We start from the raw sequence: 26,550 nt of genomic DNA, 5'->3' as shown, positions 1-26,550 counted from the left end.
TACCCAGAGATTTGTCACCAAATTTTTTTCCACATTCGACACTCAAAATAAAAAGAGCTCCCTCTGACGTCCATCCCTTTAACTGGTCTAATTCTTTACTTTGATTTTGATTATCTCCCTAAGATGCCCCCAAGCGGTTTTTGTTATGGCGTGATAAAGACTTGATAAGGATCGGGATTTGAAAACAATTTGAGTCGTGATGCGAAATTTGGACTCTTTCAAAGGGATGTGTGATTATCCAAAATTTTTGCTGATTTTCGTGATCATGATTGATTACAAACGTATCATTGATTTTCTTTTTCTTATTATTTTGTTATCATCAGGAAGATATATAAAATAGAATAATCACCCATACTAAAAACAACAAGACTAGCTAGCAGTGCAATGGTATCTATGATGCAACAACAACGACCACAACAACAGAAGTATTACATTCGTAAATCGTTGGTGTCTGTGGAAGAAGATGAATACAATGAATTCAAGGGACATCGAAACTTCTCTGTCGAAGAATTGCCACCTTGGTGCTTCCATCGAAATTCTGATAGAAGGTCCAGAAAAGCAGCCTCCAGGTTAGTTATGAGAAATGTCGCAAAGTTTGGTAATATTCAACACTAGCCGGTACCCGGCGTCGCACGCCGGGCTGTAGCTGAACGGACTAAAAGTCCTTTTGATGTTGAAACTTGCTTAAAATAACGATCAAATATTAAAAAAAGGAATCTTTTCAAATTATAACTCTAGCCCTCCTGCAAAATTGGGTACGGGGACCGCTGGTCAGGGTCCCTTTTTTGGACCTACCTGGAGGTCCTATAAATTAACCTGTGTTCGTCCGTCCGTCCGTCTGTCCGTCCGTCCGTCTGTTACCAACTTTTCTCAAGATTGAATCATAGGAATCTTTTGATTTTTGGTACAAAGGTGCAAAATGGTGGTGGCCAAAATGTGACGGAGCCCGATTTTCGAAAAAAAAAATTTTTGGGAAAATTTGGGCTAAAAACGGCTAAAAAACGGGTTTTTTAGACTTTCTGAAAAATTGGATCATTAATTTTTTCAGATTTTTTGCATGAAAGTAGGCTAACATCATTGGTAAAAGATGGCTCAAGCAGATTTTTGCAAAAAAATTTTGTTGGCTCAAAAAACGCATGTTTATCTATAGGAATCACTATTAATAAGCATATATCAATGTTCTTAGTCAAAGTACTCAATTTTTTTATGAGATAGATGTTTTTTTTGCTCATATGGGCTTACTTTTGAAGAATATATGTGTTTAGACAGGAAATTTGGGTTGCTTGGCGTGTTTTTATAGAAAAACTGGCCAAATTTTATATTTTTCTATAAGCACATTATCAATTACTTAGGTATTAGCTTTTCTCGAGATTGGCTCTTTCATTCTTTATGATTTTTTTACACAAAGATGTATAACTATAAACCATCGAATGTGACGAAGCCCGATTTTCGAAAGAAAATGTTTTTGGGCAAATTTGGGCCAAAAAACGGCTAAAAAAACGGGTTTTTTGGACTTTGTGAACAATTGGGAAATTAATTTTTTCTGATTTTTTGCATGAAAGTATGCTAACATGATTGGTAAAAGATGGCACAAGCAGATTTTTGCAAAAAAGATTTGTTGGCTCAAAAAAGGCATGTTTATCTATAAGAATCACTATTAATAAGCATACATCAATGTTCTTAGTCAAATTACACAATTTTTTTATGAGATAGATGTTTTTTTTGCTCATGATGGTTCACTTTTGAAGAATATGTGTGTTTAGACATGAAATTTTGGTTGCTTGGCGTGTTTTTATAGAAAAACTGGCCAAATTTTATATTTTTCTATAAGCACATTAGCAATTACTTAGGTATTAGCTTTTCTCGAGATTGGCTCTTTCATTCTTTATGATTTTTTGCACAAAGATACATAACTATAAACCCTTGAATGTGACGGAGCTCGATTTTTGTAGAAAAAATTTTTTGGGTGAATTTCGGCTAAAAAACGGCTAAAAAAGGGTTTTTTGGACTATGTGAAATATTTGATCATTGTTTTTTCTGATTTTTTGCATGAAAGTAGGTAAAAGATGGCTCAGGCAGATTTTTGTAAAAAAAGAACTTTTCAAATCAAAAAACGCATCTTTATCTATAAGAATCACTATTAAAAAGCATACATCAATGATCTTAGCCAAATTACTCAATTCTTTGACGAGATAGATGTTTTTTTTGCTCAAAAAGTCTTGAATATGAAAGAATATTTCAAGAGCATGAAATTTTGGTTTCTTAACGTTTTTTTATAAGAAACAAACAACTAATTTTAATAGATCGTCACTATTTGTGTTCTGAATGATTGTTTATAGACTAGTAAACTAGTCGTTGAAAACAGACCCATATACAAAAAATCAAGCTCCAAATAAAAAGAATCAAAGTGGTGAAGTTGCGTTCGTTTCTTTTCTGAATTTCAACGACTAGAAGCTACTTCCCTCAAAAAACGTTGTTTAATTTTACAACTTTTTTCAGGTTTTTGAGAATCCATCCAACTTTTTTGACTAAATGATATTTCATAGTAACATATTGAACATGGGAACATATAAATAAATGAGCATTTCTAAAAATGCAATAAACAGAAAGAAAAATAAATGCAATTCCGCACGGGTCAGACATACAGAAATCTGTATGTCTCTCCTTACGATTTTAGGTGAAGAAAAAAAGGCGTTGGAAGTAGCTTCTAGTCGGTTATTTTCCTTTTCTCTAAGGCGCGCTGAATATTTAATTAGTGTTTACATTATTTGATTGACAGTTTTATTATAAGGTTAATAAGTAATAACCGACTAGTTTACTAGTCTAGATTGTTTACAGTCATGCTGACGTAGATATCAATTATATGTGTTAAATGCATAACCAGGTAGGTCCATAAAAGTATCACTTGTTAGGCTCTGAAGATACCTTAAGGGAACTTATTTTGGTGGGAACTAATTTTGGCGAATGACAGCGTAAATTTGTTCTGTTTTGCCTTATTTGAAGCTTTTCTGTGAACTCAAGAAGTTATTTTAGGTAAAATGTCAAAAATTTAATTTTGGCGATACTTATTTTGGCGAGTGAGAAATATATTTAATTTTGACGGGAACTAATTTTGGCGAATTTTGTCTAAATTAGCCAAATTCGCCAACATTAGGTTCCGCCAAAATAAGTTCACTTAAGGTATCTGAGAGGGTCTTAAATTTACTAATTTTCAAGATTTTTATCTGACAGGGTCGACTTTTGGTAATTTATAACAAGTTTCAGGGTGGAAATTATCAAATGTTTCAATTTTACGTCTACTTTTAGTCATTTCGGCCACTTTCAGGGTGAAAATCGGAATTCTTTTTTATTTTTCTTTCTAACAGGGTCCAAAATTTACCAGATACCAGATATAATTCATATCTGACAGGGTCCATTTCCAAATTCCAGTGGCACGTCCCTGTCGGCCGACAAGGTCAGTGCCCCGCTAGACTATGTTATAGTCTAAGACAATCACTATCTAAGAAAAAACCCCAAAGCCAGAGAAAATTCGCAAACGGTTTTTTTTGACGAAAAGAGTTTACAGTCGGTAGAGTTGCCAGTCGGTTCTTCGAAACTCTCCCGCCAATTTTTCCCGTATTATATCACCATAACGATATACCGCCATATTTTCCCGCAACAGACGATAACATTGTCTATGCCCCGTCCGGGTGTCCCCGTGAGTTTTTTTTTTGTTTAACCCGATTCGGCCTAGGGGGGGGGGCTCTTTCTGTTCAGAGGTCAAACTATTGGTAATAGCTCTTGAAATAATAGAGCTTTTGCCGTAAAATTTTCTGTAAATTCCTAACTTTTATTTAGCTTCAAAATAAAAAAGAATTTGACACCTAAAAATTTTCACACCTTGAGCATGATGACATTTCTGACAGTAAGGTGTCACAAAAGTTGACACTTTTTCAATACAAATTTATCTTTTATGTCAAATATATCGTTTGAACCGTAATTTATTGAATATTTAAGATAAAATAAGCATTTTAAACTCAGGCAACTTTTTTCTAAAGCCTTTGTTAGAATACAATAGCTAATTATAAGAACAAAGGAAATTTTCGGTTTTTGCTCACTTTGGGTATGATGAGTGACGTCATCAAAAAAATTTTTGTCAAAATTTACCTTACGTCACAAGGATCTTGAGTGCCAAATTTCATCCAAAAAGACCCACTAGATCAAAAGTTAAGGGGTGGTACAGGAAAAGCCCCCCCCCCTAGTTCTGAACCGCCCCTAAAAGCCTAGGTTGAATAGGGTTAAGTAAAAAATTATCAGAGAGAGCATCGTTATTAAATTTATATCGTACCAGAGTCGTCCGAAACGACTCTGTAAGTATATATTTTTCTCGGTTTGCTTGCGTTAAATACGCCGTCCAGTTCTCGATGATTTAAAACAGTTGTATGTTATGGTAGAGGAGTGAAATGTAGAAATGACAATTCTTCAGGTAAAAGTGGGACAGCCACAAAGAATAGTGCATTTCTTTGTTTTTATCAGAATAAAAAAAGATAATAAGACAATTCTAAATTGCTTACGAATTAAATATATAAAATGACCTACATACTTTTTGGACCTACCTGGAGGTCCTATAAATTAACCTCTGTCCGTCCGTTCGTCCGTTCGTTCGTCCGTCTGTTACCAGCTTTTCTCAGGATTGGCTCATTAGTTTTTTCTGATTTTTGGCACAATGATGCAAAATGGCAATGCCCAAAATGTGACGGAGCCCGATTTTCGAAAAAAAATCATTTCCGGCCGAAAATGCCGGAAATATGCCGGAAAAACCGGTTTTTTGGCATTTTCTCAAGATTTTATCATTAGTTTTTTCTGATTTTTTGCACAAAGATGCGTATTAGCAATGCCCAAAACTTGGCCGAGTCCGATTTTTGAGAAAAAATCTTTTCCGGTCGAAAATGCCGGAAATATGCCGGAAATCGCCGTTTTTGCAGATTTTCATCGGACTTTTTCCTTATATTTCGTTGTTTTTTTACACAAAAACATTATTAATAGCAATGTCCACGATCAAACATGATTCAATTGTCAATAAAACTGATTTTTGAAGCCGGAACTTTCTAATAATCGCCGGAACAGCCGATTTTCGCCGGAAAAACGGCATTTCTTGAATTTCTTGAGCTGTACTTTATATTTTTTCATGAAATTTTGCACACTGATGTAAAATGTCAATACCTAAATTGTGACGAAGCCCGATTTTCGAAAAAAATTCATTTCCGGCCGAAAATGCCGGAAATATGCCGGAAAAACTGTTTTTTTGGCATTTTCTCGAGATTTTATCATTAGTTTTTTCTGATTTTTTGCTCAAAGATGCGTATTAACAATGCCCAAAACATGGCCGAGTGCGATTTTTGAGAAAAAATTTTTTCTGGCGGAAAATGCCTGAAATATGCCGAAATCGCCGTTTTTCTAGATTTTCATTGGACTTTTTCCTTATAATTGGTTGTTTTTTCATTCAAAAACATTATTAATAGCAATGCCCACCATCAAGCATGTTTTAGTTTTCAATAAAATTGATTCTTGAAGCCGGAACCATTTTAAAAGTCGCCGGAACAACCTATTTTCGCCGGAAAGACAGTATTTCTTGAATTTCTCGAGCTGTACTTTAAATTTTTTTATGAAATTTTGCACACTGACGCAATATGACAATACCTAAAATGTGACGGAGCCCGATTTTCGAAAAACATTTTTTTCCGGCCGAAAATGCCGGGAATATGCCGGAAAAACCGGTTTTTGACATTTTCTCGAATTTTTATTTTTAGTTTTTTCTGATTTTTTGCAGAAAGATGCGTATTCGCAATGCTCAAAACATGGCCGAGTTCGATTTTTGAGAAAAAAATTTTTCCGGTTGAAAATTCCGGAAATCGCCGTCTTTGCAGATTTTCATTGGATTTTTTCCTTACATTTCTATGTTTTTTTCACACAAAAACATTATCGATAACAATGCTCACCATCAAGCATGATTCAATTGTCAATAAAACTGATTTTTGCGACCAGAACTTTCTATTTATTTTTTCCCTACAACCCTTCCCTCTCCCCCCACCATCAATCAATGATGAATTTCTTGCGTTATGCATTTTCACTAAACGCTATGTTTTCTGACTGATTTTTTTCATTTTTCTCCTTGCATTGCTATCATCATCAGGTAGGTCCATTCAGCATCTAGCTTGTTAACAATAGCGACGACTTGAATGTTTTTATGTGAAGAAAGTGGTGGACAAATTCTCCTTTTGCTTTTTATCGCCCTTTGAAGGCTGTTGTTGTCGACAAATATTTTGATTTTTATGTTTTGATTTACATTTGAGATGTATCTTTTCTATAAAAGAAACTTGTTTTGTTTTGAAAAGAATCTGAATGTCATTAATAAATACGATCGTTGATTACATTCGAAAACATTTAAAACAAAAGAAGAGAGAAAAATTAAGACGCGGGCAACCCTGGGCAGAAATTAAAATTACTAAATGTAGATGGGCCTTAAATTTCAAAACAAAGGCTGAATTAAGTCTAAACCAAGCTCTATCCGATCTGTCAATCAAAACAAACTTAACGAGAAGAAAAAATTGCTGGCGAAAACAAAAGTGACACACAAACAGAAAACAGACATGCAGACTACGGCTATCAATATATAGATTTGCAATTATTATAAAGGGATTGCAATTATTATATTCGCCTTTCGCCGGACCTAAATAAGACCCCTGTATGGTACAATAATGATGTCTGCTTTTATCAGATATTGGATTTATTAACTCTCAAATGATATTCAAATCCACTTGGCTTTGTTGACATCTAACCTCGAGCTAATAAATCGCAATACCTGAAAAAGGCCATGCAATATCTGCTTATCATGATCTGTTCAACAGGCAAAAGGGTGAAAGGATATTTTTTAATCACTAGAAATTTTCTAGATTTTGTTAGTTATGTACATGCCATTAAATGGACAAGAATGACTCAACATTTTATTTATATTTTTGTACAGGGCGTTGAATGCATTTCTGAACTCTGGTCGAGGAGGGACAGTTTATTTGGGTATCATCGATGAAGGAGTCGTCAAAGGATTCTACCTCACCGAGTACCAGGTATGTTTCAAAAGCTATTTCATCGTTCAGTTTAATTACAAATTAATTACAAAAAAATATTTGGTATCAGGTAAATTTCGTCAATAATATTTGGGAGGTCGTTGCAGTGGAATGACAATGCGACGTCAACCAGCAAAACGACTGTAGATGCCCATCGATATTGATCCCGTGACCAGAAATAATAGAGTTTATAAACCTGCTAACTGAAAGCCTTAAGTTGTTTCTATCCTGGTTGTCAATTAATTATGGTAAAATTTCCGGCAAAATTTCAGTAATGATCTGAACCGTCGATTGTCAATGACAGTACCTCTAGAATACTACTTGATAGAATAATTAAATAAATTGACGCAAAAGTGTTTTTTCGATGATGTAATCCTCCATGGACCTTAAGTGTGCACACGAAATTTTCCTTTTTACTCCAAAATGTCGAGCTGATGAGAGCACAAAATGTTATGTATAAAGTACCAGTAAGATAAACTGTTTTTCAGCATTATGGCAGTTAAATTGAAATTCATTCCCATCGATATGTTCAAGGCAACAATCGGCGAAATCGCCTGCACAGGATTCATCGTTTAATGCAAATGTTTCACTTGTCAACCGGCTATTTCTGATAACACAGATTTTTACATTCATGGATGAAATATCTGGGTGGTATAAAAAGATTGTTCGATTTCCTTGAAAACTGAAGACCACGTTGTTATTTCTGAAATCGTTGGCTTGTCTACTCAATTCTGTAAATTCTTTTTTATCCACGTACTTGACTTTGTATTCTCTCTCAATGAGAAATAATCTTATTTTGACCATGACAAATGAACCTGTCTGATACATTTGATTGAATTTCATGTCACGTAGAACATGTTTGAAAATGATTCGGCTAAAACTCTTTTCTTTACCCTTAAGCTCAAAACATTTGTATTTTTCGTTGACAAAAGTTGTGCTGAAGAATGACATGAATTTGAAAGGAGTTGACGGGACAATCCGTCCAAGTAAATTATATTGTCCCTTTATGAGATGAGACAATTGGATTTTCCCCAAAACTTTGATGACCTTCTCTTTGCTTTTGAAGCCTTTTGATACCCAATAAATGAGCGTATCAATGATTGAAAAGATGTTTCGGTGAAGTTCATTGCATCTTTGTTGTTCTTGTTCCAAATTTTCAACTTTCTTTTTGATCACTTCCATTTCTCCCTTCAATTTCTCGTTCTTTTTCTTTTCCGCCTTCAAATCATCTTCCAGTTGTTTATTTTTCTCCAGAAGTGATTGCTGGACTTTCTTGTTGTCTTGGAAAATCATCATTTGATGTTCCACAAGGAAATCTTTCTGATGGATAGCCATCAAACAACGTTCCACCTCGAAGAAGGAAAACATTTCTTCAATTGCATGATTCAGTCAATAAAGCTTCAAGCTCTGGAAATGCAATGTCAATGTAGTGGCTAACTTGGATGTGAGGTGCAAAAAATCTAAGATTTGGGAAAATATATTTTAGGACGAAATTGGTCTGGAGAAATTTTCATTTTCTGTGCTGTTCGCAATTAAAAAATTTCGGAAAGAGTTGAGTTATGTACTATTATATTCTAACCTTTTTCTGGCAACCAATCTCAGAATAGCAGCATGAAATTTTCTCATAAAGGCAATCTTTGTTCAAATGCTCTTTGATCTGTAGAAAAGAAAGGCGTGGAGTAGGTGTGAAAAACAGTTTCCAAGAAATGTTTCATTTCATATTTGATTATATGATACGATACGAGCTGTTCCCATTGAAGAACGGCTCATATCCTTACGAAGTAGGAGTTCATCCATTTTCAAGTTGGTTGATAGCCCTAAATTAACAAGACGAAAGCTTTGAATTTAAGAATATCCAAAGTGAGAACCAAATTGTTTGAAATCCTTTTGGTAAAACTCTTACATCTTTGCGCAGCACTTGAGTTTCACATTGTTCATTTGGGCAAATAATTTTCATCATCTGGCATTCGGAATGGTGGTCCTGTTAAAAAGCGTTCTCTTTTCAATTTCAATACATTTGATCCATGGTTAGGATTGTAAGAAAGATTATACCTACAGTTACTTCGTGGTTTGATCTCCTTGCAGACTCCTCCCGCTGGATATACCGTGCGTGATGACAGAGACAGCGTGGAATTTTCTGAGATTCCTACTTCCAATGTACTGTTAAGGAAGGCTATAAACAGCCGAACTGGCTGGTTGGGAACCCCTTAAAACAATCGAGAGATTTTCATAACTTCCTAGATTACTAGCCCATTCATGTAAAAAATCGACCCAAAATGTCTCAGTTGAGACTAGTGTTCAATTATATACCTTCATTTCAATTATTGGCTTTATCAGCCTACAATAGAGGCATTCAGTCGTTCGATATTTACAATCCTTTTGATGTTGCACCAATTCTTTTCTCGACAATACTTCCCGACATCCTTTGTTTTGACATTCGACCAACTCGTAATCACACGTGCCTTGGTGATCCTAAAATGCAAAGTTGATGCTGGTGACCTGGTAGTCTTAGACCTTCAGTCGTGGTAGTAATTCTTAGGAGACTTGATTTTAAAATTCTTTGTAATTCTGGATCTATAAGAAAAGGTGGCAAAATATTCGACCTGTTTCATTTTTTAAATTTAACTTGGATTTTTGGGCCTTTCATTTTACAGTTAAGATATTGCAGTATAGAAATAATCTTGGGACCTGATAGTCGATGATTTCTCCTTGCCAGTGACATCCCTTATCCTCTTGTTTACATTTGATCTCTAGACTGGTTTTCACCATTCGATCTACAAATCCATTGTATTGGACCTAAGAATGAAATTATTTGATGTTGATCGATGTTATTGAATCTTTGCTTTGACCATGTCTGTCTGTCTGTCTTATTTGTCTTTATAATACACACCTTTTTAGGGTCAAAGATCAAATTGCAATTGGGACAAGTGATTGGTCTATAAAGTAGAAGATATACAGTGGAGTTTGAGTTATGGAGTAAGGTTTATAGGGCAATGTTAACTGAAGGGCTTAGAAAACTTTTCGAGTTCAGGAGGCGTTTGATTTATAGAGTTTAGAATTAAAAGAGACACTGCAGTCTATACACTAATCGAGTCTATAATTTTGTGGCAGGCTTTTTTAGCTGTGTTGTTTGTAATTCTCTAATTTTAATTTGAGAAAACTAAGTTCATCTAGATCGAAATGCTTTTATAATATCAGAAAGAAAAACTTTTTAAGGCTAGCAAAGTAAGATAACATAGAATGAGTGAAAGTGCTTACCTGTTCCCTTGTTCCAGCTCTTTGGTCCAAGTAGCCAAACAATTACGACAAAAAGCATGATGGCACGGTGTGGAGTGTGCGTCACGGAGAATCGATCGACAAATAGAACATTCGAAATCCACCCCTTGTTCTTTCACTACCAGCACAAAGTCGTATCCGCGTTCTAGTGGTGGGGGTTGTTCAGGGTTTTCTGCCATACTTTAATTTTCTTACAATTACTCTAAAAATTCAATCACACTTTTCAGTAATTGAAAATATACCTTTTTGAATTGAGCGAAAGAGATTCTTATTTACAGGTACCTGTAAATTGTTTATTTATCGATATAAAATTACATGCAAATTTCAAGTATAGTTGAAACTCTCTAATTCGATCTTCAAGGGACCAAGAATTTTCTTCGAATTACAGAGAGATTCGAATTACATAAACTATTTAATAGCGGAGGGGTTTAAGACCTCACTGCTACGAGTTACCAACAACGAATATGTTAAACTCTCAAACAAAATCATAAAATCTCTCATCCAACACTGATGTCCTGTTACTCTTAAATGTCTGTTCAAAAAAGTACATGACTTTTCACGAAGTTTTATGCTACTAGACACAACAACTAACTCTAAGGAATGGTTCGGTAAAATTTTGACTCCTCATATTTTTATTTTGTTGGTTTTAATAAATCAGGAATGCTTGATTTAACTAAAAAAATGTTTTTTATTTAATGTAGTCCAATTCTTTTGTTTACAGAAAGCCCCTTTTTAAAAGCAACTTTGTGTATGTGACGTCACGGAGGCTGTTCAGAGAAAAAATGAGAAAAAAGAGAAACGAAAATTCAACGATATAAAATTAGTTTTAACCCATTTTTATAGTTAGTTTGGACTGTTTTCCAAGTGAAGTTGATTTAAGATTCGATCCCAGACACGTGAAATTTACATTCTTTCCACCATGCCTTGGTGCGGTGCAGTGAACTGTACTAACAACTCATACGTACAAGGAAGAGCAAAAGTGTCATTGTACAATCTACCTAAGGATGAAACACTCAAGAGGAGGTGGTTGCAAAATATAAAGCGGGAAAACCCCACGAAAAGCATGAAACTGTGTCACTTACATTTCGAGGATGATTGTTTCAAGAGAGATTTACAAGTAAGCATGACTTATTGTACATCGTTTACTAATGCCTGATAACTCTGTCTCACTCAGTGGTAACTACTGTAGTGAGAGTCCTTTTTTATTTGTTTTTCTGGAAAATTTGTTTGTAGCTGTAAAGCTTAAAATTGGTTCATTTTTAGCACGAACTCCTTGGACTTGCACCGCGTAGACTGCTGAGGGAAGACGCTATACCAACTTTGTTCGATCATAACAGAGACAAACAACCATCTAAACGAAAGTCGAGTGAAAGGAGAGCGCAAGATAAGGCTAAACGTCAGGTCTGTGAAGGAGCCATCCAACATCACAAGCTAGTTCAAAGCTTCGAGTGTCAATTGAATACAAAGGAAACCCAAACGGAATCGATGAGAGCTGAAACTCGAAATGTTGGAGTCCAATGCAAAATGGAAAATGAACTTACTGATAGACCTACACTACTGAATGAATTGACAGACCCACCAACACACGTACCCGAAATGCCTTTGCTGTCATCTGGCGAGTCAGATATAGACGACAAATCTGATGACGAAGATTACGAGAGTGTTATCGGGATCGACACCGAATATTTTGAAGAAGTGTCCGTTGATGCCCCGTCTAAAAGTGCCTTCATTGTTTACTGGGTATCGTTGCTTCTTTTGTTAAAGCGTTGTCTTTACCCTGCCTGTATTTTAACAACAACAATCACCAAAATAGTTTACAAAGGAAGTCAATTGATAATCAGAATGAAATGCCCTGCTGCTCATTACATGACCTGGAGATCTCAGCCTAATTGCAGCCATTATTCAGAAGTAAATCTGGCAAGCGCAGCTTCTGTCCTGTTAAGTGCCAATACGTTTAAGAGGATCGCTACGTTTTTTGATTTGGCAGGTATCCAGTGGTTATCCAAGACCGCGTTTTATGCAATTCAAAAACGTTTTTTGTTTGGAGTCGTTAATAAGAATTACGAGGAACAGTCTAAAAAGGTTTACGAAGACATAAAGAAGCATGGCGATTATAGCTTCTGTGGCGATGGCAGATGTGACAGCCCAGGGCACAATGCAAAGTATTTGACTTATTCTTTTTTGGATAAAATTACGAACAAGATTTTTGAATTTTCTTTAACGCAAGTTACAGAAACGGGAAATTCAAATAGAATGGAAAAAGAAGGATTCAAAAAGGTGATGTCAAAAGTCAAATCAAAAGGTATCACCCCGAAACAAGTGACCACTGACCGCCACAATCATGGACAAAAGGTTGTAGACAAATGAAATTTCAGTGAAAAATGGTGAGAAATGACTCTTCAATGCGTCTGAAAAAGGAGGGAAGTTAAAAAAAACACTTTCGAAGTCGTTGCATTGCTTTTGAATTGCTTTTGAGGCAACCACAAGCAAAAAATCAGCGTTTTGATACTGGTGTAAGCCAGTTAATCAAGCCCTTGTGGTTTGCCCTTGTGGTTAGACTGCAGTGGGTGACTTTCAAAGACAATGACATTACAACACAAACAATCAATTTCTCTTGTTTCTTCAATACTTCAATACTTCTTGTTCAGTCTCATAGAGATACGGATTAAATGTTTTCAGCTTATTAATGAGGTGATCCATATCTCTCTTGCTTACACCATCGTCTCTCTCAGAATCTGCCTCATTCCCACTGCTACCATATTCTTCGTAGCTCAAATATATATCGCTTTCCGAATCAGAATACATTAGGTAAGTATTCAAAAAAAAATATAGCTCAGATTTATTATAATACACCACTCTTTACATCAGTTTCTAGCAGAAATAACCACTTTTTCACTCAGAAAAGGTTTATAATTCACTTCAGTAAACACAGCTACAGTTTTTAACAGCCTCTGTGACGTAAGCAAAAGGTCTCGTTTAAAAGGCATACAAAAGTGAGTGGCGTTTTAAAGGGAACGAATAATCAATTAGTTGCCCCGCAGGGGCTTTTGTTGCTTCACGTAGCGGACTTGCTCGCCAGAAAAATATTCATGATTCAGATTCAGATTCATGTTGTTTCGTACGATTTTTTTCGTGATATTTTTTTGACTTTCGTGCATTTTACACAGAGCATTTGTGATAGCGAGAAATCGAAAGTCCCCTCTGCACTGCCAGTCCACACAGCTAAGCTTTCCTTTCACAAACGACAAACAGCACACAAGATTTCTGCTTGGTTAATATCTTTTTAACGTAGTTGCTCAACTGGATTTCCTTGAGGGACATTGTTTGCTACTAAATGAATGAGTATCAAACTACTGATATTGGATCAAACCTTATACGATTGTCAGAATGGACGACATCTTCAATGACAGTCACTATATAGGTAAACAATATGAATGCCAATGAGAATATACTATGACTAACATGAACTGATTCATTTTCGTGGACATTTGAAGCACAGTGTTATAGCAAAAAATGGTTGAGCATGGGGATCAGCAAGCAGAAAAATGTAAACAGAAGCGGAACAAAAGCCGAAAAACGATGGATTATACGGAGTACTGTATTTGATGCTATTTTGTGAATAATTCTTTACGCCAATATTGAAGCTTTAGCAAACTTTAAAAATACTGTTTATGTCACTGTGCCAGAACGGTACTTTACTTTGTGTGTATGTACGCAGAAGATTTTTAGCCTCATATTATGAACAGACTTGAACACTCTCTCTACTAATACCACCACTGCACACTGTACCTTGTTGATGTTGAACGCAGGAGCGTACTTTGCTCAAATTAAAACTGACCAAACTTTTTGACTTTTTAGAACCAGACGTCCAATAAAATACAAACACAATGTTGTACCTCTCTGTGAAGTGAAAAGTTTTTAACCATGTTGACGGTGGTTACAACGGGACACGGTATCTGAAATTCCCTTAGCCTTTATTTTCAAAACATAGTGATTGAAGACAAGATGAATCTGTTTTTATGGGAGCGAAACAAAACAAACACACTTGTTGAAATACAAAGTCTGGCACTACTTTAATTGGATCAATTTATATTTCGCATGAATTACCTTAAGAGTATGAATTTATGCGAGGATAATTAGGCCCTAATTCGCATTATTTAAATTTGGCAATTTTTCAGCCAGTCACTTTGATTAATTCCGCATAATAATTTATTCTACCATTAATTTATACTCACGGTTGGGCATCCACTATCCACAAAATTTAAGCTTTTTGCAAGGACTTATTTTCGTGTTTTCCCACGTTAAGTTATTTTCAAAAAGTGATAAAATAAGTTTTGGTATTTTTATGTATTAACAGTCATTTTGTTGAAGAATCTCCGCTTTCTTGCTTGCCAGGGAAGTGGAAGTGGATTACAGCAATAGAAAAAATTGTTTACAGTGGCGGATTAGATGATGTTTTAATATTTTCAAGGTGACTAATTTTCTCTGAAGGCACCTTTTCAGATTTTCTTAGGATTTTATTTTAATATAGTCTTTCGTAAATAAGAACAAAGGCTGTGAAATCGGGGAAATTTTTAATCCCTGAAAATTAATACCTTTATTATAAGTATCTGGTTCAACTGCCAATTTTGAGAGCATATCTTTAGAGCAAATTCATATCTTTAGTAACCACGAAGAAATTTTTTTCTAACTAAAAACTTTTTGCAGAAATACGTATAAAGATTGTTAAAGATTTTCAGATAATGTTCAGTAACCTTTATGATACAAATAAATTATATCTACAGTATCCCACCAGTCCAAAGTTACTTACTTTTTAATTATCAAATCAAATGACTGAAATTTTATTCAATTTCATGGAATTCAACTTTAATCTGCATTATATGTATTCTTTATGGGAGGGAAGCACTTTCAGTTTCACAGTACACATTCTTATGTTTGGGTTTTCAAAAGTGTTTTTTATCTGGTGATTGAATAGAAAATCAACTTTGATATCATTCTAGTTCATGTTGCAAAATCTTTAATGGTTTTAATTTAGGTCACTTTGCATCAGAAAGTGTAGATTTAACATGTTTTTATTTGGATTGACACTTTCGTTATGTATGGATCTTACTGAGAAAATTTTAACCGCATCGGCTCGTGTTTCTTAGCTTTAAACAGCTCTAGTAACATTGAGGTGAGCACTTTTTATGAAGACTCGCTTCACCAATTTATAGTCTGATTATGATTTCCTTGCTCTCTTCATGGCTAAGTTCCTCTGGGCTAATATCTGCTATCAGCGGGGCATTCATAGCGACAGCTACTTGCTAGTTTTAGCTTTATTACGTCATTGCCCCGCAGGGGCTTTTGTTGCTTCACGTAGCGGACTTGCTCGCCAGAAAAATATTCATGATTCAGATTCATGTTGTTTCGTACGATTTTTTTCGTGATATTTTTTTAACTTTCGTGCATTTTACACAGAGCATTTGTGAAAGCGAGAAATCGAAAGTCCCGTTTGCACCCGTTTGCACTGCCGCAGTCTACACAGTTTAAAGGTTTCACAAACAACAAACAGCTCACAAGATTTTTGCTTGGTTAATATCTTTTTAACGTAGTTGCTCAAAACTAAAACTGGATTTAGTTGAGGGACATTGTTTGCTACTGAATGAATAACTATCAAACTACTGATATTGGATCAAACCTTATACGATTGTCGTCAGAAATGGATGACATCTTCAATCGAATGACAGTGTGTTTTACACACACAGTCTGACAGTGTCTGGACAGTTTTATACGCTGCTCTACCGAAACCCTACTGAACCCAGTACCCTATATATGGATATTGCATGCGCCGAAAGTAATTTTTCAAAGAGTAATCCTTGCGCCAAAACGTGCTAAAAACTGATGATACCAACATTGAGTTTCTTACAGAAGATTTAGTGAGTGAGACATGCCAATGAGAATATACTATGACTAACATGGAACTGATTAATTCTCGTGGACATTTGAAGCACAGTGTTACAGCAAAAAAATGGTTGAGCATGGGGAGCAGCGAAGCAGCGAGCAGAAAAATGTAAACAGAAGCGGAACAAAAGCCGAAAAAACGATGGATTATGGAGTATATATTTGATGCTATTTTGTGAATAATTTTTTACGCCAATATTCAGTGAGGCTGGAACATCGATTTTTGAGGATTACGATTTTACCAGCTTTTTAGCGATTTTTGCCTCGCTAACCCAAATCTCGCAACCTCTTTATCTTAAAGGATGATCGAAATTAGAGTTTTTCAGCGTTCCGAAAAAAACGCAAAGCAGAAATTTTTTCATCTTCACAGGATCGATTGTCAACAACAAAATACATCTTTTGGTCTTTGGGTTTGTTTCTGACGTTTTTCCTTCAAAGAATATCGATCACTTTCCTTTTCCCCTTGAGCGCGCGAGAAAAAAATGATTAGCTCGCATTCTCGCGCGGGCGAATAAAGATGAGGCGGCAATCTTGCACTGAGGGTGCTACTTAGTTTCCGCCCTATTTTGCGCCCACCATAGAATGGTCCAAATACGGGGGTATTCCAAATGATAAACGATGTCGTTCTGTAAGTGTTTTATTTTCTGATAGATACAAATAGTATATTGAATACTATTAACTTATTTATTTAAATATTTTTGAGCCCAAATTTAAATATCTGGTTAAATAAAAAACAAATGACAGCAGTTCTGTTTTTCCCTCAAACCCCCGGGAAAAGTTTTTTTGCCGACTTAGCTATTTTACAAATTTCGGAAAAGAACTCCCATAGGAATTCTGATTCATAACCCGATTGGTTCATTTCAGAACGGCTTCAAGAAAGTCATAATGGCAGATAATTTTAAAAGTTTCTCTGAGTAAATGTGTGTAATTTATTGATGTTGATGGCTTTTTGATTCTTTAAAGAAAAAAGATAACAGGTATAGCTTTTTCTAATCCTGGAATATCGAGGTTCCAGCTACACTGATATTGAAGTTTTAGCAAACTTTGAAAATGATGTTTATGCCATGATGAATGATTAATGCCATGCAAAGTAATGTTCGATAAAAATCAAGAAAACAAAAATTTGTTCAATTTATTGTAAAAGCTTTTCGACTATCGTCATCATCAGTACAGTACAAAATACATAAGCGTATTGAAAAAGTATCTACAATTTATAAAGCACAATGTTTATGCCACTGTGCCAGAACGGTACTTTGATGTCTATGTACGCCAAAGATTTTCAGCTTAGTTACCTGAATTCCAGACTGGGACAAAACATTTCAAGCTTCTAAGAAAAGCTTATTATTACACACACTATTGGAGTAATTTCAATTTGAATTGTTTTGTCACAAATTATGAACAGACTCGAACACTGAACACTCTCTCTACTAATACCACCACTGCACACTGTACCGTGTTGATGTTAAACGTAGGAGCGTACTTTGCTCAAATCAAAACTGAACAAACTTTTTGACTTTTTAGAACCAGACGTCCAATAAAATACAAACACAATGTTGTACCCACCTGTGAAGTGAAAAGTTTTTAACCATGTTGACGGTTGTTACAACAGGACACGGTGTCTGAAATAACAGTCATTTCGTTGAAGAATCTCCGCTTTCTTGCTTGCCAGGGAAGTGGAAGTGGATTACAGCGATAGAAAAAAATTGTGTACAGTGGCGGATTAGATGTTATTTTAATATTTTCATGGTGACCAATTTTTGCTGAAGGCCCTTTTCAGATTTTCTTAGGATTTTATTTTATGGTCTTTTGTAAATAAGAACAAAGGCTGTGAAATCCGACAAATTTAATCCCTGAAAATTAATACCTTTATTAAAATTATCTGATTCAACTGCCAATTTTGAGAGCAACTACACGTTTTTTTTTTATAAGGAACCTTAACTTCGCTCTGAGCCTGGAGTTCCTTATTTTTACAGAGAATTTCAGTCTCAAAGTTCCTTACTACATAGGAAATTTTGAACTTTTGCCCCTTGAAAGATCAAAATTTGGTCAAATTAGTCCCAATAAGGTACATTATTTTCAAATTCACTTATTCTCAGCCTGAGCAGTTCCTTAACAATTCCTTATTTTTTGAACCATTTTCAGCCTCGAGTTCCTTATAAACGTGTTCCTTATAAAAAAAAAAAACGTGTATCAAATTTATATCTTTAGTAACCATGAAGAAATTTTATTCAAGCTAACTGAAAACTTTTTGCAGAAACACGTATAAACATTGTTAAAGTTTTTCAGATAATTTTCAGTAACCTTCGATACAAATAGATTATATCTACAGTATGCCACCAGTCCAAAGTTACTTACTTTTTAAATTTCAAATCAAATGAATGCATTCAATTTCATTTTGGAATTCACCCTTAATCTGCATTATGTTTTCTTTGGGAGGGAAGCACTTTCAGTTTCACAGTACACATTCTTATGTTTGGGTTTTCCAAATATTTTTATCTGGTGATTGAAGAAAATCAACTTTGATATCATTCTAGTTCTTAACATGTTGCGAAACCTGTACAGTAATGGTTTTATTCAGGTCACTTTGCATCAGAAAGTGTAGATTAACACTTTCGTTATGTATGGATCTTATTGAGGAAATTTTAACCGCATCGGCTCGTGTTTCTTAACTTTAAACAGCTCTAGTAACATTGAGCACTTTCTATGAAGACTCATTTCACCAATTTACAGTCTGATTATGATTCCCTTGCTCTCTTCATGGCTAAATTCCTCTAAGCTAATATCTGCTATCAGCGGGGCATTCATAGCGACAGCTAATTGCTAGTTTAAAAGTTTATATCTCTGTGTGTCTTTTTAAAGGGAGAATTCGATAGAACATCTAATAAAAAAATGAAATTTTTACCGAACCATTCCTGAGAAGACTTAGAATTCAAGCTACTATTTGAATTTTGTTTTGAAAATTAACACCTAAAACTCACCTCAGTCGACGTTTCAAAAGTCATTCAGTTTGGTAATCTTTCTGCGCATAATGCTCCTGAAGGTTTGATACGTTGGTCTTTCCAGGCCTGTCCTTGTTCTGGATGAACTACAAAAACTTTAGTAGTCCTCAGTAATTTCCACTTTCAATACAATTCACTTTTAAAGAATCATCATGTAGGCTATAAATATTTTTCATTCTCTCTAACTTTTGCATAAACACTCATTGCACGTTTTTCACTTAAGTGGGCATTATATATTTTTTCCCATGCTTTGTTCCCTAACGTGTTTTAATCAACCTTAATTATCCTTAATAGTTGATATTTGACGATGATAAAATAGTTTTTTGCTATCAATTCTTTTTAATCTCTTTATTGAACACTAAATAGGTACATGTTTTTTTATAAGAATAACGCTTATAAGCATATGAAGAACTTAAGCATACACGAGGGGCAGACATCACAGATAATAAAAAAATGCTGTGAGCAAGTGTCTGCCCTTATATCAGGCTCGCTTTATGCTTATGCTTAACATTTATTTCAATTTTGGATGCACATTTTCTTGACTGCGTTTGCTCTCTTTCTAGAAAGACCACGTGACGCTATCATTGGAAGATTTGTTTTCGCGCTATCAACCACCTGTCACTCCAGAAAAGTATGAAGTAAGCCATCTTGTAACGGAAGGGTCAATGAAAAAGTTTTACATTGCACGAGTAAATTGTACCGTGAATGCCGTGCAATAATAGTCATAGAAAGTGAGAAAGGATAAAACTTTACATGGTTTCAGCCCACTTTTCAGGTGCCCCCATTGAAGCATGGTGCCCCCAACGAGTTAGGTTCCCTTGAGAAATTGCTTTGAGTTAGGTACCCCCATTCAGCCGATATTTTATTTGAATTGACACTTTTTGTTCTTTTGTACATATACCAGAAGATTGTAATCAGTTATGAGTGTGAGTGTTAAACGGTTAAACAGAGCCAAAAACACAACATCATGTTTGCTTACTCTTATCCTGAGGTTTTAGCTTCTCTATGCTAGCACGAGAAGCGCACTTGCATGAGAAAAGCTTTGTTTTTATACTATAAAGATGGCGGCTATAAATAAAAACAATCACATTTGAAAAATATAGCAAGAGATGACGTGATGGGAAACAAAAGAAACAAGAGAATCGGATGGGGAAACTGGGTGCTGGGGTAAAAAAACTGAATAATTTGAAAATTTTGAAATATTCAATTTGGAAAATGTACACAGCCCCAAGAGCCTCCATCAAAACAGCTAGGTACCCCCAATGAATAGGTAACCCCAAAGAATTGCAAAATATTAGCCCCCAGCCCCTAACCTGGCCTTGGTGCCTTTTAGATTTCTGGGGGGGGGGCTGAAACCATGCTTTACTTTGTGCCCCTCCTCCCCAAATAAAAACGAAAAACCTATGAGCTGCAATGGGCTTTTCCAGAAAAAGATTTTGGCCCCACTGTTGAGGATATTGATTTTTCGAAGTATCGAACCCCCTGGATATCCTACTTTTAATAGTAAAGACCCCCTGGATATACACTTTTAAAAATATGCTCAACCACCTGGACATCCTCTCCCATAAAGATGCTTACCCCTGGATATCGTATTTTTTACTTGAAAAGCCACTCTACCCCCTGGATATCCGCTCCCTTGTAGATATTTAACCCCCTGAATATCCACTTTTGAACAAACATCGTTAGCCCACTGGATATCCAATATCCTCAACAGGGAGGGCACGGACTATTTCTGGAAAAGCCCAATAAAGTTTAGAGTTCATTAAACACAGTGCATGATTCTATTTCATACAAGACCATGTTGATGATCTTTTATCGTTTCTCAATCAGGTCAGGTTCGTGCCCATCTTTGGACCAAGTGAAGAAAGGGATTTCTCATGCATGGAACGCACTATTGATAAGTAAATTTCTAGACACTTTCTCTTCCTCGAAGCTACCTTGAAAGAAAATTATCATCCAGATTAATTCTGAATTTTGTGTTGATTGCTCATTTTTTGATGACCCGTGGAGGATATTTCTAGTCTTCAAGTAGATTTCGATTCTCTGCATATGGCACTTATTCACTCTAAAGGCCATGGCTCCGTAAGAGAATCCCATGTTGGCACACCGCTTCGTTGGTTTTCATCTACAATCAGCGCCGAAATATATTGGCAATTTTGGGTATTTTAACGTTTTTCAGAATTTAAAGGTCGGTCGAGAATTGCAGTTTCAGTACTTCCACTTTGCTTCATTGGATTTTTCGATTTGGGAGGGGTTAAGTGGCTTCCAGGCAGTTCCAGGCTATATTCTCAGCCTTATTGGAACATTTTTGAGCTTTTAGATCCTGAGATACTAAGGTCGTAAGCCTTAAGTCTAATGTTTAAACTCAGAGTTAAAACTCTACTTCAAAGCACTTAAAAATGTGTGGTTTTGAGGGAATTCCCTTTTTGTGCCAAATATTTCGGCGCTAATTAGTCAGCCCCGGTGACTCTTCAAATCGGTTCGACGATTTTTTTCCCGCTGGTCGTCGTCGTCGTTAAGACTTTCATTTTTAATTCCGATTTCGGATTACTTTCGGGAAACAGGATTTCGGGATTATTTAGCGCGCGAAAATAATTTTTTCTTAGCAAGATAAAATAAGAAAAGAAAAAAAACACATAACATAAAAAGAAGCCTTATAATTAATAAAAAGAAAAAAAGAAGAAAAAAAAATTTCTTTTTTGCGTCATATCCAATAGTTAATAAAAGATGCTTTTGCATTGTAAATAAAGAGAGCTAATTATAGAGTAAGCATAGATGGAGAAAGTGAGTACTGTATATCAAAGAAATTTTTTTCCTTCGAATAATGTTAAAAGTTATAAACTACTTGTAGACTATTTCTTCTATATGGGTCTTTAATTATTCTCATGGAAAGAGTATAACAACAACGGAATAAATCTTTTTCACCGACTTCTGCTTTGGATACGGATTCCACTATGCACTGCTCTGTTTTCTTCTGAACGTTTCGAGCAAATAGATACGTTCTTTCAAGCTGCTCAGATTTTAACAAACCAGATTTCTTATCTGTACTTCCTATTAATCATTCTAAGCCTTCTAAGCATTTTGGGCTGACTTTCCAGCGCAGCTGGTTTATTGTAGATTTTGGTTGAATATTTGATTATGTTTTGAGCGTGGTGATTGGCTAAAGCAAAACAATGGCACCAAAATCAAGCGCCAATTTAAAACATAAACGTTAAAACCCAGTCAACGCGGTTTTGAATGTGTACAACAACAACAACTAGGTCAGATCTTCACATTCGCCACATCCTTTTAGAGCAGAGCGTGGTATACGCAGAATGGATGATCTGTCATGAGATTGGGCAATTTTAGTTCAAGGGTTTGTTGAAAAGAAGTTGTCTGGGAATTGGTGATTTCTCATTTTAGTTTTGTTTCTCCACCAAACCTAATGACTTAACTCTTTCTTGATTGTCATTGTTCAGGCAGACGATCAGTAACCATCTGAAAGCACATCTTTTGCGCACGCATGATTTCTGCTGGTGTGATAAAGATCTTGCGCAGAGAATCGAAGATGTAAGTGTTGTAGGGAATTTCTTTTTGAAATAAAAAGTTCCATATTCCCCAGACACGGGATGATGAGTAAACATAGAAGGACTAAAATATCCCTCTTTCAGTTTGAAGTGACCGCTACATGTTTATTTTATAAGCATGGTGCTTATAAGCATATCTATGCTCATATATGTTAAAAATTTAAGCGTATGCTAAACATTACTTTGAGCCTTCATTTTCAGAATTTGTTTGTTTTTGGCTGGATTTTCGAAATTTTTCTAAAATTTCTCTTTTTAAGATACAAGCATCCCTAGAAGCATTTTTCAGCTTTGTGAATCTTTCGATCTAAGCATTTCTGAGCCAGCTTTTGGATTTTTGTATGCTTATAAAAAAGACATGCAAAAAGAAAGATGAAATGTCTGGAACGTGAAATGATTCTCATCGCACTCGTTTTTATGTTACAGGGTGAGAAGCAACGTGATTACGTGGTCGAAGTTCACGTCTTCCCGCAACGTCCCTCCTTCAAAATGAATGCCAGTGGTGAATACAAGGCTGAGCTTTCCACAGTGTACGTGAACGAAGAAAACAAATGCTATTTCAGAAAGTCCGCTTGCTGTGCAGTGGTTAGAGTTAATAACTTTTTATAAGTTCCGATGTATTGTTTGAGCACGGCACTCTTTTTTTAGCCAGTACCTTCCCACAACCCAAATTTTTTCTTTGTTTTAAATCGCGATAAAAATCGGTTTTCGTCTAACAGGCTACTCTTTTTTTTGTTTTCACAGATCTTTTAATGATAGTTTTATGTCACCGTTGCCTTTGCTTGCAACAAACCCCATTTGATTGTATCAGTGTATTTACAGACCAACCTTTTCTCTTAGTATTCAACAGATGATATCATCGAACTCACTAAGCACCAAGTCTGTGAAGTATACACCCCAATCATAGACAGGTATGTATCCATAGTTGCAAGTTCTGATGGCAAGCTTGTTAGTTACGTAGTCTCGGGTAATGATATTTTTAGGTCAGACTTGCGTTAAGTAAACCCACAAAGAAGCTACCGATATAAGTTTTAGACGCTTTCTTTATTTATATCAAAATTACTGTAAAAATAATTCACAAAATACACTTTAAAAAATATCCATAAAATTCTTAAAAAGTTAATATTTATACTGCGGTTGCGTAAGCGTGAAACAAACTGTAGAATGTTTAAATTTTTGAAGAAAAATGAAATTTGATATTTGGCAATGGAAACGTATCGAGCACTCTCCACGACAATGTTCATTTAAGTTGATTGAAAATTTATACTTCTCCTTATAATGATAATTAGAAATAGTTAAATTATTCTGTCTTGAAAACACATATTTTTAGGTTACGCGGCGAAATCGAACGATTAGCTTACGACAGCGACGATTAGTACCGACCACCTGACATTACGACGTTTTTTCTCTTTATTTTTATATCCTGTTTGGATGGGGTTTATATTTTTGTAGATATTTTTAACTGTAAATAAACATTTTGTTGTTTTTTAATGAAATATGGTATCTCGATCCAGACGAATTCGAGCTTGATATGATTTCTGATCCTGTTATGCCAAAGCTTACAGAAATGAAGATTCGCATGCGATTTGCATCTTAGCCACCCTTATCGTAAATTCGGATTTTCGACAACCTTGAGTTGGGAAACATCATCGCCTATTGATGGTTACTGACATCTTGCTTAATTCCGTAGCTCTTTGATGCATTATAACACGTCAGACGTATGTCTTTTAAAGTTTGTTGTTGTCCGCCCATTTCCTTTCTCATTATTGATGGAGTTTCATTCTTCGGGGTTAAGACATTTATGACGTGGACCATTTCTTGTTATTTCTAATAAATCAACTGTCTTATGATCATTGATATCAGGTCTTTGAATTTCGAACTCTTTATTGGAGATGGGTAGATTTTTTGCTTTTGCGATCTTCTCGTAGAGAACATCTTTTGGATCACGACCTTTACGATATTTCTAAAATGAATTATTAATATCAATTTTAAAGTAAAAGATTAAATTTGAAGATGATTTTCAATGTTTGTAGCTTGTCAGAATACCTTTTAGAAGTTTTTAAAGACACTACAGTAACTTTGTTTTTTGAATTAACGTAAACTTACCCCTTTCGGAAAAAGTAATTTGCTTTCGAAGCGCGGTTCTTTTTCTTTGTACGTTTCCATAGGAAGTCTATCCAACGAACGCGATGTATCGCCATCTTTCGTTGATGCTAACTCTATTGAAAAAAAGTTGAGAAGAATTTCTAAAATTTGCTCAGTGCCCTTTTGAATTGACTTCATTTTCAAACCCCGGACTCTAAAATTCTTTTCTTTCATGTTGATCCTTTGCTGAATTAAATTGATTAAAATTGGCTACTAGAATGGAAATTTTGGCCCTCTGCGCTCCAGCTTTTACTTTCAGTGATATAATTTTCTTCAAATGTGGACGACTAGAATATTTCTTACCAGGGATCCTTAGGTTTCTTAAGGTATGTTTTTTGAAGTTGATATTTCTTGGATCGTGCTCTATGTTCACTTTAAAGTCCGGCTTCCCAAGCTCTTCGGTTGATTGAAGCTAAAAACAGGAAGGAACAGTAATGGAAAGAGTAAAATCATCTTTATTAACTTTTTTTATCGACTTTGACTATAACTAACAGTCAATATATTTGCCAACCTGGGGACTACGGAAAAATATAGGTGAAGGGAATAGAGGAACTTATTTTGGCGAGAACTAATTTTGACGAGCAGAAAAAATCCTGAAAATGTTTAAATTTTTCTCGATTTCTTTAAAACGACCGTGGGTAGGGTTGGCACTTCTCTTAGGTTTGAAGTTCGAATCAAATGAGAGAGGGTGAATGACGTCAAAATTGTGAAGCTATTGCATTGACATTGACGCAGTTTCTTGCGCACAATGTCAGTCGTCAATCTAATCTAATAATTTACAAGTGGGTGTGGTCAATACGCTAATGGCTGCTCGTAAACTTACTGGTCGATGGATATCATCTCGAAAATGGTGTGGGCGTGGCGCCTTGTAAAAACCTTTTTCGTGGTAGCCTTTCTTCAAAGTTTTTCTTCGGTCCGTGTTAGCGGAATCTACACGAAACTGAAGGGTCATCAAATGTTGTTGTTCTTTATCATTTCCGGTCTCTTTGCTGTCAATTCTTCTCGGAATCTTACTTCTTCTGTAACATGTACTTGTAACCCATTGTGAATTTTGTGAGCTTAAAGAAGGAAGTTTCAACTTTTCGTTCGATGTTTTCAGTAAAGGTATCTTTGATTTCGTTCTGTTGTTTCCTGGCCTGTTATTGTTGACAAAATAAAGTTTCGGAGTCGTATCAATTGGACAAAGGTTCCACTTCGGATGTTTACCATTTTCAATACAAAAACATGGAATCTTTCGTCCTGAATTTTCGGTTTTTCTTCTTTCTTCTTGCTCAAAAATGATATCACTTCTTATTTTTTTAACATCTTTTTCTCCTGAAAGTTGATACATCCTTCTAAGGTTTCCTATTAGTAAGTGAATTTGATAACAAGACAATTTTCATAACTTTTTATAATGTTTTGTTATTATATCCGAACGCCATTTATTGATCGTTACCATAGAAATAATGTAATTAATTTCGGCACATTAGCAATATTTTCAAAGAAGAGATCAAATGTCGAGTTTGCTCAAAAAAAATTGGAGGG

The 26,550-nt window shown here is 35.3% G+C and overlaps 3 protein-coding genes across 3 annotated transcripts; 1 reads left to right on the top strand and 2 right to left on the bottom strand.

Annotated features, from left to right (window-relative positions):
* The first annotated feature begins 318 nt into the window (after positions 1–318).
* On the top strand, positions 319–24,400 carry LOC136823392 (schlafen-like protein 2). Its single transcript, XM_067079573.1, has 8 exons — positions 319–569; positions 7,004–7,103; positions 19,882–19,956; positions 21,149–21,219; positions 22,777–22,867; positions 23,308–23,466; positions 23,722–23,792; positions 24,212–24,400. Exons 1-8 carry the CDS (start codon positions 385–387, stop codon positions 24,255–24,257), a joined length of 798 nt encoding a protein of 265 aa, XP_066935674.1. The 5' UTR covers positions 319–384; the 3' UTR covers positions 24,258–24,400.
* Positions 7,004–19,445, bottom strand: LOC136823389 (TNF receptor-associated factor 5-like). The gene is made up of 8 exons (XM_067079570.1): positions 19,298–19,445; positions 10,362–10,581; positions 9,994–10,039; positions 9,792–9,899; positions 9,414–9,575; positions 9,007–9,084; positions 8,683–8,760; positions 7,004–8,453 (listed from the first exon to the last, which is right to left on the bottom strand). The coding sequence occupies exons 2-8, from the start codon at positions 10,556–10,558 to the stop codon at positions 7,554–7,556; spliced, it is 1,569 nt and encodes a 522-aa protein (XP_066935671.1). The 5' UTR covers positions 10,559–10,581; positions 19,298–19,445; the 3' UTR covers positions 7,004–7,553.
* Positions 23,907–26,449, bottom strand: LOC136823391 (uncharacterized). The gene is made up of 4 exons (XM_067079572.1): positions 25,850–26,449; positions 25,330–25,438; positions 24,988–25,100; positions 23,907–24,844 (listed from the first exon to the last, which is right to left on the bottom strand). Exons 1-4 carry the CDS (start codon positions 26,354–26,356, stop codon positions 24,659–24,661), a joined length of 915 nt encoding a protein of 304 aa, XP_066935673.1. The 5' UTR covers positions 26,357–26,449; the 3' UTR covers positions 23,907–24,658.
* Positions 26,450–26,550: the final 101 nt, after the last annotated feature.

The sequence above is a fragment of the Clytia hemisphaerica genome, unplaced genomic scaffold, assembly GCF_902728285.1.
Source record: "Clytia hemisphaerica strain Z4C2 unplaced genomic scaffold, Clytia hemisphaerica genome assembly, whole genome shotgun sequence".
Taxonomy (NCBI): domain Eukaryota; kingdom Metazoa; phylum Cnidaria; class Hydrozoa; order Leptothecata; family Clytiidae; genus Clytia; species Clytia hemisphaerica.
Note: the sequence above shows the minus strand (reverse complement) of the source record. Positions and strands in the feature narration are given on the sequence as shown.

Coding starts and splice junctions, on each gene's coding strand:
- LOC136823389 (XM_067079570.1), bottom strand. CDS start 10,558: ATGGCAGAAAACCCTGAACAACCCCCACCACTAGAACGCGGATACGAC. Junction 8,761..9,006: donor CTCAAGTGCTGCGCAAAGAT/GTAAGAGTTTTA, acceptor TCTTTTCTACAG/ATCAAAGAGCATTTGAACAA. Junction 8,454..8,682: donor AGATTGGTTGCCAGAAAAAG/GTTAGAATATAA, acceptor TCCTTCTTCGAG/GTGGAACGTTGTTTGATGGC.
- LOC136823391 (XM_067079572.1), bottom strand. CDS start 26,356: ATGTATCAACTTTCAGGAGAAAAAGATGTTAAAAAAATAAGAAGTGAT. Junction 25,439..25,849: donor GAGATGATATCCATCGACCA/GTAAGTTTACGA, acceptor TCCTGTTTTTAG/CTTCAATCAACCGAAGAGCT. Junction 24,845..24,987: donor AATTACTTTTTCCGAAAGGG/GTAAGTTTACGT, acceptor AATTCATTTTAG/AAATATCGTAAAGGTCGTGA.
- LOC136823392 (XM_067079573.1), top strand. CDS start 385: ATGGTATCTATGATGCAACAACAACGACCACAACAACAGAAGTATTAC. Junction 7,104..19,881: donor TCTACCTCACCGAGTACCAG/GTATGTTTCAAA, acceptor CTCTCTTTCTAG/AAAGACCACGTGACGCTATC. Junction 23,467..23,721: donor AGTCCGCTTGCTGTGCAGTG/GTTAGAGTTAAT, acceptor CTTTTCTCTTAG/TATTCAACAGATGATATCAT.